General features: G+C 35.0%; 1 protein-coding gene across 1 annotated transcript in view; it reads left to right on the top strand.

The window, feature by feature from the left end:
- Nucleotides 1-16,847, top strand: part of NOL4 (nucleolar protein 4) — a 350,767-nt gene that overhangs the window by 266,926 nt on the left and 66,994 nt on the right. The window contains exon 9 of the mRNA XM_046671078.1: nucleotides 13,306-13,419. Within this exon, the coding sequence (XP_046527034.1) occupies nucleotides 13,306-13,419 (114 nt within the window). The remainder of the gene's footprint in view (nucleotides 1-13,305; nucleotides 13,420-16,847) is intronic.

The following is a 16,847-nucleotide window of genomic DNA, read 5'->3' on the forward strand; positions in this document are numbered from 1 at the left end:
ACACGAAGCATAGTAACCATATTATACTTTTCTACACATTTTCACCAATTCACTGCTACCAATCATCTCAAATTATAAAATGCTCAGTGTTGCATATAAAAAGGCATGTTTTATGAAAAATAAATCTAATAAGTTTGATCCAGAATACTGTCTTAGTTTTCATTAGATTTGAAGAACCCAGTGAATTAAGCAGCCATTGAATTAATCCTTAGACAAATATACATCAAATTGTTATGGATTCTATTGTGTGGCCTTGACTCTCAAACTACTTCAGCTACTTTTTAAAAAAATATTTTTTAATGGTTCCAGAAAAGAAGTGTATTTCTCCAAAGTGTCCTGATCCTAAATTCACCAGCACCTATAATAGATAAGATCATAAAAGCAAAGCTTTATGAACAAGGTGGGGCCAGCCCATACCTGAGTATCATCTGTGTTACGTGATATGACTTTTTGTTTTCTGAGTTTGCATTGTTAGAGACTTTTTCACCATGTTGCATATGTTTATATGTATTTTATAAAACTCAAATGAAAATGCTTAGGGGAGATAATCTAAGAGACTTTCAGTCCGTTATTCCTCATGCATCTCAAATTTTGTCACTGTAGCAAGTTAGATCAAGTATCTTAGATATTTGAATTCAATAAACTAAGCCTCTTGAAAAATTACCTATTTACTTGCTTTGTAATATCATGTAATTTACTATGTTTGAAGAAAAAAGTTTCATGCAATTTTTTTGAAGAATTTTGCCAAAGATGTTGTCTGCTAGGCTAGTTAATGTCCACTATAAACGACCTCATTTCATAAACTCCTTTTAGAATGAAATGCAGGAAAAAGATTTTCTCCTGTGGAAACAGAGTGCTTTTACATTTTCTCATCTCTAGAATAATGTAACTTAATATGTTCACTTTAGTGTCTCACTGCCAGAAAGTTCAGAGCCAAAGTCTTTCTAACGTCCCAATTATCTTTCTATTTAATTTATTTTAGTGTGCGTATTTTCTTTGTGGCTCTGATATCTATTTTAGGGGGAAAAGTGAGATATACATTTTAGAACAAATATGTAAATAATCTAAGTAATTATGGAAACACCGTGCTTCTGTACCATCTTCTAAGCTCTTATTTATAGCATTTCTTTTTAATTACATTTTATAATACCCTCTGCAATAATTTTGATACCTACCTTCTGATCTCACAGCTCTTTCATCAGAAAATACATAATGTTTAGGAAATAGTACCTTTTGGAAGGAATTTGACAATCACATCATTTGCCTCTACTTGTCGAATGCATCCTAAAATAGAGGGATCAGAATTTGTTTTTAATTCACAGCTCCCTTGATATCATAAGCATTGCAAAAGCTACAGTGACACTTGCTATTCATTCCATAGCACATACAAATATTATAAAAAATGAATTCAAGTGCTTCTTTAAACTAAAAATTTGATCAGAAATCTATCCAGTCCTTCCTACAAGATCTTGATTGAAAGCTGTGTGTTACCTGTGCAGCCATATTCTTCACATTATTCTTCACACAACATGAGCACAACTGTGTAGGTTTCTCTCTGTGACCAATTAACTTAAATGATACTAATTAGCAAGCAGGTTTTGTTTGAATTCCCCACCTGCTATTTGTACCAATTTTTGCCCTCTCTTTTCTAGATGTCATCTCCCATCCCCTAGGATGCTTTCATACAATCCTCTAAGTTCTTTATTCTTACTATTTCTTTTTAATTACTTCCTATAATACCTATCTTAACACTTTTGATATCTGACCTTCTAAACTCTCACTTCTTTCATTTTTTCACTTTCATTGATCTATATCTTTATTTCACTTTAGCCGTTATTAGCATGGATATACCTCAGTCTTAGTCATCACTCAAAGAGCCTGCACAAGCCATATTAAACATTTTCACAATCATCTAAAATTCATCAACTCTCCCCTACTCTCTTTAAAGAGAAGCACCCTGGCCTTATTTGCTCAGGATAACCCTGCTGCCTCTGCTCCTCTGTCATTGAACCACCATCAGAATGTTGCTTCATCAACCATCCCAATACTTTCACATTTTCAGTTTTCCTTCTTTACTGAAAGAGAGGAAAATTTCTTCCCTTCTGCCTTAAAAAAAGTCCCCAGATTCTAAGGAAATATTTGATCTCTTAATTCCTCTTCTACAATCCGAGTCCATCTATCTTTGCCAGATTTATTGCAAGATTATTTTACACTCACAGATCACACCTGCTACCACCAACTCCCTTGGTAGTCCCTTGCCTTCAGACTCTGGTTCTCACCGCTATATTGAATTAGTTCTTGTGAAGATCACACAATTACCTTTGCACCAAATCTAAAAATTGCATCCTCAACTAAATCATCCCCATTTTCTTGAGACTCTTGCTGTTTCTATCCCTCCTCATTTACCTTCTCTTGCTTTGGGGCACCTCCTAAGGTTCTGTGCTTGGCCATGTACTGTGTATTACCCCATCCACAGCTGCAGAGGTCTGCTCTTATATAGTACTCTACTCTCAAAGTGGAATCCAAGTCGTCTACAAGGCCTTGATATTTCATTCCAAATGTCAGACAGATACTACACAGCTGTGTTGTTTTATATATATATATACACACACAGGCACACACACATATATACATGTATGTATATGTGTGTTGTTATAGTCTCACTGAACTCTTTACATTCTCCATAACCCATTTTCTCCAATGCTCTTGCACCTCATTTACCAAATCACTGGTAAGTTCCTCTTGGCTTGCCTATTTCTTGTAATAGCACTTCTATTGTCATTTATACCTTTGTTCATAAACTTAGAATGAGATTTGATTCTTTCTTACACTTATGGCCTGCATTCTACCACTCACTGAATTCTGTTTATTCTTCCTTTGCCACGCTTTTCAAATCAGTCCCATAATTTTGAATTTTATCTGCTATCATTTTAGTTTTAGCCCTTCATACTTTATACCTGTACTCACATAATCCTTCTATGTCAACTCCCTATTTCCATCTTGTGCTCCCTTCTACTTTCTATTCCTAGACAGAGACAGCACTAGAGTTTGTGCCTGAAGATTATAAAATTTGAGGCCTTTTTTTTGAAAGAAAAGTAATACAAAATTATGAGCAAAAAATTAGGTAGAAAGATGAGTATTTATTTACAGTTAGAAAAGGTAGCACATACCAAACATTTTCAAAAACAGAGAAGTGAAGATTCAAACACTTTTCTTCTGACATCTCTTTAGACGATTTTCAGATACACTTCTGTATACCTACTTCCTGATTTTAACTTGGCTTCCCCTTCCTATCTTACAACATCCGGAAACTTCAGGAGTCCCATCCAGTTGTGGGACCCTGGTCCCTAAACTTCATTTGTTTTATGATAAATCTACCTTTACTCCTGGAGTAATCTTCCTCAATTCTGGCTTTGATCGTGTCAAACTTTTACCATCTCTGAACAAATTCTAAATTTCTAAATAGTATGGCCTTCTGAAACTGAGAAACCTAGGTTCATTTCCTGGCTTAGTTCAATTCCCGTACAAATTTATGTGATGTTTTTCTCTCCATTTTTCTAAAGAAGAGGGCTATTGGGGTATTATATATGATCATGTGTATAAAATGTTTAGCTTATAATCTGGTACCTTTCTACCCTTTTTTCTAATATGCTCAATTATTTCCTTTAACACCTTAAGCCATCACGTGGTACTACTGCTCTTTCTCTCAATATGTGCTCTCTTGGTCCACTGATTTGTCCTGACTCAGGGATTATGGGTGCTATTCTCTCATTATTTACTAAATCTATTAAAGTTGAAGAGTAACTAAAGTGTAAAGAATATAGCCAACATAATTGTCAGAATTGCTCATCATTGGATCCTTTAGTTTTAGCAAAATGTTGACCTGAGCCTCATGAAACCCCATACACACCCCACTCACCTTCCTTCTACAAATACATACAAATCCTGAGTAAAATATAACAAATTTTTAAAGACATAGCTAAGCTCAAAAGGAAGAAAAGAATATCTTTGGACATGAAATTAACAGAAAACTCATACCCAGAGTTGAAAGCTCTTAATTTGATTGGATAACAGACTAGGAAGGTAGAAAGAGTGCATGTAGGCCCAAACACATCAGGGCTGGGGTCTGAATGCCCAATCACATTCAGGAGATGTGGATTTTGGCTTGTGACTAGTCAGGAACATGAACTGACGTTCATGTTCTGATGTAGTAAAGCTGGGACCCTGGAAGGGCTACTCCCCCATTAAAAGGGAATTATAAACACAACTTTTAGAAGTAAAATGACAGGAATTTTAAGCATTGAAATTAAAACTTTACTAGATGAGTTAAATAGAAGATAAGATTCAGCCAAAGAGAAAATTGATAAACTGGAAGATAAAACTACAGAAATTACACACAGAAAGAAAAAAAGAGAAGGAAAATATGCAAAAGATGTCAACTTGGAGAACAGAATGATAAAAATGGATCTAACAGACATTCCAAAGGAGAAATTAGAACAAGGACAACATTCAAACAGAAGAGGAGGGAAAAGTTTTCAGAACTCATTAGACCATGAGTCCTAAGAACAGAGAAATAGACCAGTCCTAAGCAGTAGAAATAAAAACAAATCCACACTGGGGCTGGCCCCGTGGCCGAGTGGTTAAGTTCGCGCGCTCCGCTGCAGGCGGCCCAGTGTTTCGTTGGTTCGAATCCTGGGCGCGGACATAGCGCTGCTCATCAAACCACGCTGAGGCAGGTCCCACATGCCACAACTAGAAGGACCCACAACGAAGAATATACAACTATGTACCGGGGGGCTTTGGGGAGAAAAAGGAAAAAAATAATAAAATCTTTAAAAAAAAAAAGAGACAAATCCACACTTACATACATCATAGTAAAACTGCAGCAGACGCAAGAAATTCTTAAATGTCACCACGAAGAAACAACAAATTTTCTAAAACAGGAGAACAGACTGAACTTACTTCTTGCCCTCAAAATAGATGTCAGAAGACAATCTTCAAAGTAATAAGAAAAAAATCTTCAAATTTTTTAGAGAAACTACTTTTAATCTACAAATCAGTGCCCAGCTAAACTCTACTTCCAGAATGAGAAGGAAAGATACTTCAGACAGCTCCTGAGGTTACCGCTCACAGGCCATCTCTGGATGAACTAAAATGCCCTCAAAGAAGAAGGAAACTGAACCCAGAGGAAACGATGGAAAATTAGCAGCATGGTGAGCAAATCTGAAGAAAAGCACCCTGATGCCGTAGTCAGTGGATCTTGGTTCTTATCCATGCTTTACCAGTTGTTACTCGTGGACCTGTATCCCTGAGATTTAGTTTGCTCATGGGAAAAATGGAAACAAATGGCACTTATCTTACACATGAAAACCAACAGCGCTTAAAATAACAAATGGAAAAACTCCTATATAGCATGTACCCGGTATCTGAGGGACATGATAAAATGCCAGCTAATCTGAAATTGCATTCCCTGGCTCCCTTTGCTGGGAAACCTTTGCTGTCTGAATCTGTTGAACTACTCGGGGGACTTAATCAACTGTGTCTTTATTTGCTAAAACTTCACTTCTAGCAAAGAGCAGCCTCAAATCTCTCTTTCTTCCGTGTGCAAATTGTACTTTGTGGTACCTCTTTTGTAGTTTTCTTTTACCCTGTCTTATATTACTGTTATTTATATCTGGGCCTTAGCTCCCTAATAAGAAGTTCTGTTCCTTGAGTATTATGCTTCTTAACTCATTCATCTCTGTATCACCCGCTGTGTCTTATATCGTGGAATTAGTTGCTCATGAGAGCTGCTCAGTACATGTTCAATTCAATTGAATTAAAATTGTTGAATGAAAGATGAGTAGATGAATGGACCTTTACTAATGTGTTACTTTACGGTAGAAGTTAGTTGGGAGATAAGCTAATTTTTATTGTGTGCTATGTGTTTCACAGTATTCTGCAATTAGTATTTCAGTGTTAAAAGCTACAGCTAACTGAAAATCTAGCTTAATGTATTTTAAATCTTTAGGGAGTTTTTTTGTTTTCCCAAGACAGTTATATAACATGTAATTTTAACTCTCTTTTTAACTCTTGAAACACTATTTTTAAAATATTTTCATCTGTTTGACAACTAGTGTGAATAGATTGTGATATTAATTGTATGAATAGAATTTGTGTATAGTTTTAGCTTTCATAAGTAAACTATAGGGAAAAAGATACTGTGATCCACAATAATCATAAGTATATATAATCACTAATTTTCAGAATTAAAAGATGTTTCCTAGTGGAGATTTAAATAGTCAGTTAGAAATGTAATAAATGCCATTTTAGTTGGTAATTTTATCTTGTCTTGATCAGAGACACTGTCAGATGACATTAGCTGAACTGGGCTTCTATGTAGCAACTATAAGATTAATTCCTCATGTATTTGTGAAAGATCATTATTAAAGGCCAATAATATTCTAAAATTAAGGCCAAAGTATAGACCATTAATTCATAGTAAAATATATATAATCAAAGCCTAGCTGAAGGTTAATTAACATTTTTGTTAAAAGCATTTTCAACCTCCTTTTAAATTAGTCAAGAGAATTTTCTCAAGAAACTGGATAGTCTAAGCATTGACACATAGCTGGGTCCCTGAGGTCAAATGTTAGGGCTTTGCCAGTTTCCTATTTCTTACCTGTGCCTCTCTTGTGTATTCACTTGCCTGTCAGACAGGTCCTTGCTACCTGTTGGGAAGTGTTGCCATCCACAGCCCTAAGCCTCTATTGTTAAAATTCACAATCCAAGAGGAATCTTCCAACTCCAGGTCCCTGTATCCATGACAGGACTTTGATTGGCCCTATTTGAATCATATGTCCATCTCTTGGATCAGTCACTGGGAACAAGAGAATGAGCTCCCATGATTTTCCAGGCCTGTCATGTGTTGGGTCAGGTCAACTGGCACTTTGCCTATCATTTCCACCAAAACTACATAGAATGGGATAAGGACTGTTGTCCACATCTACAGCCCGTTTCTGAAGTCTTGGATCATCTATGGTTCAGAATTCAGAACTTTTCAGATTTTAGGAACATGATAGAGTACATAATCTGTTTATTGCATAACACTCACAGTGGGGTCTGGGAAAATACCCCATATACAAATATATTATTATTTCTGCCACAAAACATATAAATATTCACAGGAAGTAGGAAGAAGAAAGACTATAACTATTCTCATGTCAGTTTTTTTCTGCCAATTTAGTTTGCCCCCAAGTTTTTGAAAAATATTTTCTTTTGTACAATATTACGATTTCAGAATTGCTAAGAAAATGTTCTATCTGTAATAAACATACTTTATTACATGTATTATATCCTATGTCCTAAGCAGTGTATTAGCTTGTAAAGTAAACTCTATAATGGCAGAAACAGTATTGATCTTGGTTATCTCCGTATCTCTGGACTTGGCACAATTCTTGACAGATAGAAAGTGCTCATTAAATATGTATGTTGAATAAGCAAATGAAGATATCCGTGACTTTATGTACATTACTTTATGGAATTCTAACAACTGCCCCGTTATATAGAGATTGTTTTTCCTGTTCATAACTCACTGAATGAATCTCGGTTTTGCCATTTATAAAAATAGAAATTATGATACTGGGCAGGATGAGTGAAGCTCAGAGAGGTTAAATAGCAAAAGCAATCAGACAGATTGTAAGTAGTTGATTACATAATAATATCCAGATCGTCTGACTTAGTTGCCAAACTATTACTTTATTCCACTGATGTCTACAGATGAAGCTACCTGGTTAATAGACAGGATTCCTTAAGAGCGGAACTTTCTACATAGCCTGTAACAATTATCCCTTTAGGAGTACGTATGCCATTTGGGGAAGATAGGATATGCAGATCATCTAAACTGAAGAATTCTTAAATTATTTATTTTATAAAGTAACAAGATTAGGAGAAATAATCTTAATTTAGGACCCTATCTAAACTCTGACTACTGAATCGTTGGCTTTAATTATTTTGAAAGAGTTCTTTCTACTTAAAATCTTGGGTGGATGTCACAGTTGCTCCCAATCTGGCCTTGTCTAATACTCATTTAAGTTATAGTTAGACACTAGAGTCTGGAGAGCATCGCCATATTAACCCATGAACAGAATCTTACATTCTTGATTTCTTTTTACATTTTTATAATTGTAAAAAACCCTGAAGCATCTTAAATGTACAGCAGAAGTTCAGAGGACTCTAACATTGTTTAGTTTATGGTTTTAAGACCAAAAATTGGAATAGTTTGTTGGCATGGTGGTAAATTTTACATGTATGTATAAGGAGAGCCACATTTACATTGTGCCAACAGCAATCACATCTTAAGTCCCCAATTAAAATGTGACTTTTTAAACTCCAAAAGCTTCATGTGACAGTTTAGCCATCTGTTTAATGAAACAACCACTGATTTGGGCATAGATAATTATCATGATAAGAACAGTGCAGGGAAAAGATCAACTCATCCCAGTTGAGAATGACAGTTAATTATGAAGAGATAATTAGTGAGGAGTGGTTAGCATTATCTCATATCCAGGGAAAAAAATAGGCAACAAATCTTCTCAACCCTGGTATAAATCATGTAGAATATATGGTTATAAACATTTTGGGATCATTTTAAAATGTTCTTTTAAGATATATACCAAATAGTATGTTTACTGAGCTATATTCAACCAAAAGGAGAAGTGTTGTTTTTCATAAATTATCTATTGAATTCTTTACATTTAATTTTTTTGTCAAAATATTCTTATCTCAGCTTATTACATGGAAGCTTTTGTGTTTTATGGCCACCCTTACTGATGTAAGAGGGAATCTTCAGGGCTCGTCCCTGAGGAAATCCCTGACAACAGCCCTTAACACGCACTGCTGATTATCCTCCGGGAAGACCCTAACACAGTGACAGCAGAATAAGCACTTGGCTATCAAATGTGCTGAGGGAAAGAAGAATTCTGAAAAGATGGTTCCCAGAACTGACACTGAATAATAGTTTTAAATTTCTCTATGATAAAATTGCTTTTATAAGGAGCAAAATTTATTAATTTCCTTCTCGCTATCTTGGGATAAGTACTTTTGAGCTATGAAATAAATAAAAGCCAAACAGTGGAAGAAAAATAAGCAAAAGTGTTTTATACTTAATATCTTATAACCAAACGCAGCATAATTGAGCTCTGTGTGTATTGAGGAGCATTGACATTTGTTATTGGCTCATCAATATCAGAACCAAGAGGATCTGTGGGAGAATTGCCTCACAGGAGAGAAGGAACCTCTCCACTTGGCACCTTTTCTTTTTGGGCATGAAACTAAGCTTTCTCATGTTTCACGTACAGTAATTTCTTGGCACTTCTGGTTGCTCCAACAGAAAAGTCTTGTGAATTTAGATTGCATCAGTTTAGAACATGTGACAGAACCTAGATATCATACATTTTATCTTTGTGCTATTAATGAAAAACAGTTTTAAAGAATTAATAGAAAAATATATTAGGAGAATTTCAATCACTTTAAGAGAAGAATTTTAGGGAGATCCTAATATATTCTTTGCTCAAATGCAAAGTGGAGTTAGCTGTCTATGGATTCCTCTGCAAGAATGGGTAGTATTTAAGAGCTCTAGCTCTGTTTGAGCTCACTGAGGCCTTGGTTGTAAAATGAGAATAAATCTTTACTAGGGATTATTATTCCTGGTTTATCGTCAGACTTCGATTTGAATCCAGGTGTTTCCACATACATAGCTGTGTGATTTGGGGCAGGTTATTTAATGTCTCGGAACTTCAATTTATTTTTCTCTAAAACCTGAGTAATATAAGTACCTTTCTCAAGGGTTGTTTGGAAGACTAAATTAGATAATGATTCTAAGCTTTTTGAATTAATGCCTGCACATCCTTTGCACTCAATATAAGTTAGGTAGTATTAATATTTATCATAAAATCAAATTAGGATGGTACTGGTTTTCTACTTGGAAGTATATATTTCATTATATATGTGAGATATAGTAACTTTCTGGAAAATACATATATACTTTTTAACCTGTAATATAGATTTTATTAATTCATTCTGCCCTTCTCTCCAATGAGCTAGAATCCATTATTATGATTGTAATACATACATATAAAGGGCTATCTTTAATCTGCTTGTTTTTGAGTTGAGCACAATAGTTTGTATGTAAGGATTTTTTTCTAGACTATTTTACATTAATGATAAATTATGTAAAACTACTTAGTGTACAACAGAACTTGGGAGAGTAAAAGAGTTGAGAATGAGGAGACATGAAGCCTGGGTTCTATATTGAGCTCAGTTTGTCCTTTGGCAAATTAATTAATCTATCTGGGTTACAGTTCCTTCAAACTGTAGAGAAGAAATTTGTACTGAATGATTTCTATGGCCATTTATGGTTACCAAATTATGATTCTACAATAAACTCAGAACAACACTATTTTCAAAATTATATTATTTAACGTCTGGCAATGTTGAACCATATATCTTTGCTTCTTTTTATTTTTCCTACTTAATAGGAAACAGTGCATGATTGCTGGATTTTTTTTTTTTTTTTTAAAGATTTTATTTTTTCCTTTTTCTCCCCAAAGCCCCGCGGTACATAGTTGTGTATTCTTCGTTGTGGGTTCCTCTAGTTGTAGCATGTGGGACGCTGCCTCAGCGTGGTCTGACGAGCAGTGCCATGTCCGCGCCCAGGATTCGAACCGACGAAACACTGGGCCGCCTGCAGCGGAGCGCGCGAACTTAACCACTCGGCCACGGGGCCAGCCCCGCATGATTGCTGGATTTTGAAGTTGATTTTTTTCCAAAATCTTGAAATATTATGTTATCCAGTCACTTAAAAAATATCCAGCCCCCTCAGCCAGGACATTATTCTAGTTTCTGAGAAGGGCAATTTAATATATCTGGGTAAGACCCAACTCTCTCTATCATTTTCTCTGAAAAGAAAATTACATCAATTATCATGCATAGCAACTTTTACTGTTCTAGTAAAAATCATTTCCCACTTTGTTTTTAAAAATTAAGAAGGAATTTGAAAGGAAATGCTACTAACTAATTTAAATTGAAGGCCTATTTTAGCTTTTGTTCTCTCTTCAGCATACTTTTCTGTGTTGAAGGAACTTGTGTGTTTATTACTGTAATTTAATCAGTTTCATAAAAATTCCATATTATATATTTTATATACACAATTCCAAAATTACATGTGCTTACTTTTGAATGGAGATATTTGATAAAGAGAGAAAAATAAAGTTAATGAAGAACAGAATTATATCTCTCTGAATTTCATGTGGCCATCAATAATTGGATCAAGAAAGGGAAGCTGTTGATGTTTTATTGAAACTCTGTTAATTCAGTTCCTAGAACCAAAGGGTCTAATAATAAAGTTAATAAAGGTGTGTGATCTCTTACTTCTATTTGAACAATGCCAGCAACAATCAAATAAATATTTTCTTTTGTCGTAATAGAATGTTCTTATTCCCATTATTCCTATAACACCTTTGCCTAAAAACATAATCCAGTTGAGAAGGACATCATGTTTACCTAATTTACATGTGGTTTAGATGATAATTTTGAGCCGTGAAGTAGCCATCTTTTAATAAGACACTGATTTTGTAGATTAATTTATTTTTGGTTCTTGGCTAGACTCTTATCCATATTGTATTTCTCTGAAATACAGAATGAAACTTAGAGAAGCAATATGAGTTTTGAAATTATATTTATGTCTTTATGATACTTTTTCCGTTTTTTCGATTTCCCTTCTTTGACCCTCTTCTCAGTACACAGTCCTGGCTTTCTAATTTCTTTCTCAAAACTCTTCTGCTGCATTTTCCCTGCTACCTCAGGGGCTATTCTCTTCTCTTTCTTTTGCAGAAATAGCGTTCCAGACATTCTAATGCTTTATTGTCAAAGTTGTCTAGCCATCATTTCAGACATCTCACTGGGCTAGCAGGTGGAGCCTGTACCCTACACCTTTTTCCCTTTGCCTACAGAGGGTACTTTGCAGGTGGAAGCATCAGGAAGGCTGCTGAGGCAGTCACAGAAATTGCTTTCTAGTTCAAGCAAGGTCAGAGTCTGGTCTCTTTCTACACCACACAAATTCCACTGAAGAGTGTCCGTTAAAACATTGAATTTGGCTACTCTAGAATATTGAGACATAAACCGTATACTTCAATTTGTTAAAGCACGTTTTACATGCCAGAGTTAGCAAAATTAATCAAGTGCTATCAAGGCATACTCATATTCATTTATAAAAGTAAAAAAAAATCAGACTTCTATTAGTTCAGAGGCTTCTAATAAATGGCATCCCCACATATTTTAGATTGGGGCTTTGAAAACCCTGAGGTGGCATGCCACTATGTATGCTAGATTCCCAAAAGATATTTTATTTCATAATTTCATATTTTGCTATCTTGACTGGTTTAATTTTCATGTTATTTCTTATCTATCATTTGCTTATCTTAATTAAAAAACTGTTCAATATCATTAAGTACTTCATCTTTCAGTTAGATGATTTTGCATATAATTATGGGAAAAGAGAATGGAAAACTTTTCTGATTATCACAAATGATATGGAGAGCTGCAAACAATTTGTAGTTAATTAGGAGCTTAGTTGGGGGGTTAATTAATTTCTATGTGGGCTACATAGGAGATGGATTTTCAACATGTACCTATTAAATTAGTAATATTAACACATTTGTAAATAAAACGTAGGCACGCACATATTTCACATCTAAAACATCAAATTTTTGTTATATCAGAATTGTTCTAGGACTGACTTTTTAGTTTGCATTTAAACTAAAGTTCTTTTAAAGGATTTTAATCACATCAATTGTGTCACAACTTAGACTTTAAATATTCATATATTTCATATCAAGATTATTTGACATGGTCTGAATGTCTGTCAGTTTTTCCAACTATGTTTCAGCCCTGTCACTTGTTTTTGTTTTGTTTTGCTGTGCATCGTCATGTGTTATAAGAGAATTAAAGGATTTGTTTTATTTGCAAAACCTAGTCAGCAATTTTGCCACTGCCTGTTCGAACTCCAGCTTAATGGGCCAGACTAAATACTTGTGACAATGGAGCTATGAGAATGAATGATGGATCCGTGTAGCCGCTATAGCTTTAACCTCTAACTAGTTTCATTTTTCATCTTTGCAATTTCCATTTCCTCTTTTTATTGAAATGAGTTCAGTTGAAATAAATGGATACTCCTGCACATCCTGTGAGCTCTTCTGAGAATAGCATTGGTCTGTTAACGATACTGTTAATAATTTTTTCATATTTTTTCTCTCTCTTTTTTTTTAGTCTCGACCTATTCCTTCTCACCTTACTTCAGCAGTTGCAGAGAGTATCTTGGCTTCAGCCTGTGAGAGTGAGAGTAGAAATGCTGCCAAGAGGATGCGTCTGGATAGACAACAGGTACTGAGCAGGCTTGGGGTCTGGTGTACACTAGTTATAGGAAATACAGTTAATTTTGTCTGGTTTATGTAGAAGAGCAAAAAATTTGAATGGTTTTGAAGTACACAAATATATTGTCTTTGCGTCTTTATGATGTGAATTTAAACTTGAAAATGCATGTTCATGAGATCGATGGAGATCCAACAACAAAAAATTTCTGTGGTGGAAAACGGGACAATTATTAAAATTGAGTCATAATTCTGTTTAGTATCCGATTTGAAGGCTAGTTACTTATTTTAATAAGTAGTTCCAACTGATCATTTACAATAGTTTTATAAATTTACTTGATCATTTATGATAGTGACCCAATTGTGTTCATTTTGCATGAAAATGAACCTCTCTTTAATTTCCTCTGGTCATTCTACTGCTAGATGTCAGTAGATTGTGCTGGGAATAGTGAAAGCACATCATAACTTTGAAAGACTAGAAAGCCACAAAATGGGGGTATAAAATAAGGAAACTCTGTGTCCTGGGTTTGCTTCCTCATTAATGAATCATTTACTGTATCCCTATGAAGCATCATCTTTCTGCCTCTTCCCTAAGGATGTATGTCTTTGTGGTGTGGATGTGTGTATTTTTAGTGCCTTGTTCACTGATGTTTCACTCAGTTTTTCCTCTGGTTTATCTGCATCTGTCTGTCTCCTCTCCTGATGTCTGAAATGCCTTTTCTGTTTTCCTTTTCTCTCTAGCCCTCTGTGTTAATATCTATAAGAAATAACTAAATTATAATATATAAAATTAAACATTATAGATAAAAGTATGCTGTAGTCTGACTTTCAAGTTATTTTCACAACAAATAATCTGGGTGCTTCCTATTTCTAATTGAGGTTGGGATGAGACGATTAAATTCTTAGCCCACTTTTGCTTTTCCTGTGAGCCAATGAGCTTCAAAGAAAATTTTTAAAAATTTCTTCCATTCCAGTCTTAGAATATTTAAAACGTTTCAGAATGGCATTATAATGTATTTATTATTAATATGGCATGTGCTAATAATTCCAAACAATGCAAACGATGAAGCCTTTAGTTAAATAAACAATATAGTAGTAGCCTCCGATAAAATGTATATGAAAGTGCTGATTTTGAATTTGCTCATTATTCTTTGCCAACAGTATACATTCACATACACATCCTCGGTTGAGACTTCTGTCATTATAATCCTAAAATTTATCTTACTTAAAATGAGTTACAGCACTATATACAATACCATCTAGCATAGTCATTAAGATTACACGTTCTGGAGTTAAATACATCTGGTTTTGATTCTCAGCTTACTAATTGTGTGAGCTTCAGAAAGCTATTCCACTTCTCTGTGCCTCAGTTTCTTGGTATGCAAGATAACAACAACAACAGTACTAATCCTACAGGGTTGTTGTGAGAACTCTAAGTGACAGATGTATGTTGTGTACTTAGCGTTTTGCCTGGCACGTAGTAAGCATCAATAAATTCAGCCTAGAAAAGGAGATTTTTAACTGATGTTCTATCTTTTCTGTTATTGCCTTGGTATCAGTAAAACTAGAAAGAAGCAATAATAGTACTATCTCAGATATAGGAGTTCTCAAGTCAGACTAAGTCTTTTTGAGAAAAGATCATAATCATAGAAATTGGAATGGTAGAATTCTGGGATTGAATGGGCTGTCCTGGTTGTTGTCTTGCCATGTATCCTGCATAGTATCGGTCATATATGGAGTTGGTACAAAAATTAAATGACTGATTCATGTCATGTTCTACCTATGCTATCACTCTATAATATCCCCAGAGCTGGCCATCCACCAATATTTGGTCCAATTAGTTAACTACTGTTGGCCTAATCTGTAAAATAGGCGGTACAAATATCAAATTCAGAGATTTATTTTAAGGATTTGATAAAAGAAATTCATATAAAAGTATAGTGCATTTATAAGTTTAAATATTATTAAAGATATATTATATTCACCATTTGCTTGAATACCTCCAGTGATAGGAAAATCTCACCTCCAGTACTAAAGATCTACTATTTACCAAAACACTTGTCCTATTGTCAGAGAGCTATAATCATTTTGATGGTCTTTAATTTGAACTCAAATATGCTTCCTAGAGCTTCTACTCATTAAAGAAAAACTGCTAGCAATAATGAAGAGTGTGACTTTTTACTACTGCCCTGGGAGTAAGGACTAGAATGGGTAGGGACCAATGGTCCTTGACCCTACTTCTCTTATTAACTGTTTCTTTTTTCTCCTCATACATAGTGTTCATTTATTGCAAGGCTCTGTCACCAGGGAATGGGGGATGTCCAATATTGCCCCCACATAAGAATATTCTTTGTAGGCCCTAAAAAGGTTCAGTGCAATTGGGATTTTGGGGGGATATGGAAGAAATGATTAAAAAAAGTACTTTCTATGATTTATTGGAAACCTAATAGGCATTTTATAGACTTTTTTTCATTTGGTATTCTCACCAACTCTGTGAGAACAAGTGTTATTATTCTCATTTACATATGAGGAAACCGAGGCTTAGAGAAGTGGGATGACTTGTAAATGTCGCCTAGCTACTTGGGCAAATAAGGTATAAGTTTATATTACGTGAGGTTGACACTTGTGATGTCTCCATCATCCTATAGCTTTTCATTGATCATGTTCACAGATGGAAAACCTATGTTCGGGAACAAATTCTTCGGACTCGTAACATTTGTGCCTCTGCCCACAATGTTTTTGACAGTGCAGTTTTTTGTTGAAAAACTATCTGCTTTATTCGCAAAGATTTTTGCACTCTTCCATAACTAGCAATCCAGGTTTCCCCAGTAAGCAAGTTATTCCAAGCAGGACAGTTTTGTCTTAATATGAACTTGAAAAAGGTTACAAGCTTCTCAAAGTGTTGCACTTCACCTGGGGAATGGGTTATGCACTAGGCACTGGTTTAGTGTTTAGTTAGCCTTTTAAAATATATTAAACATAGCTATTTTAAAAAAATATCTAAACTATCTTTTCTTACTGTGAATTCTACAGATTCCATTTGGCATGCCACACAAAGATTTCTACCAAATGATTTTGCACTTCCAACCAAAGCATGAAGATGGGGAGAGCCCTCTCTTACTTGAATCTAAACTCTCTTTTTGCCCACGTAGAGAGAGCCAGAGTTCTTTTGGGTGTTGGCAATGAAATTATCCTTTTCTGTGAGCCTTCTTAACCCAACTCACAATTCCTAGAATTTGCCAATGACTCAGAGGTTCTCCACTATGCCCCTGCCTCTTCCTAGGTACATGAAAATTCAAAACCTGGACAGTTAAAATCTGGATTCTGTTAAGCCACACATCTGACTGCTTGCCGCTCATGATTAACCGCATGTAGAACTGTAGTTATGCAGGTTCTTCAAAGTTTATGACGCTCGATGAATTAATTGGGTTTTATAAAGCT

Source organism: Equus quagga, chromosome 9 (assembly GCF_021613505.1).
Source record: "Equus quagga isolate Etosha38 chromosome 9, UCLA_HA_Equagga_1.0, whole genome shotgun sequence".
Classification (NCBI taxonomy): Eukaryota; Metazoa; Chordata; class Mammalia; order Perissodactyla; family Equidae; genus Equus; species Equus quagga.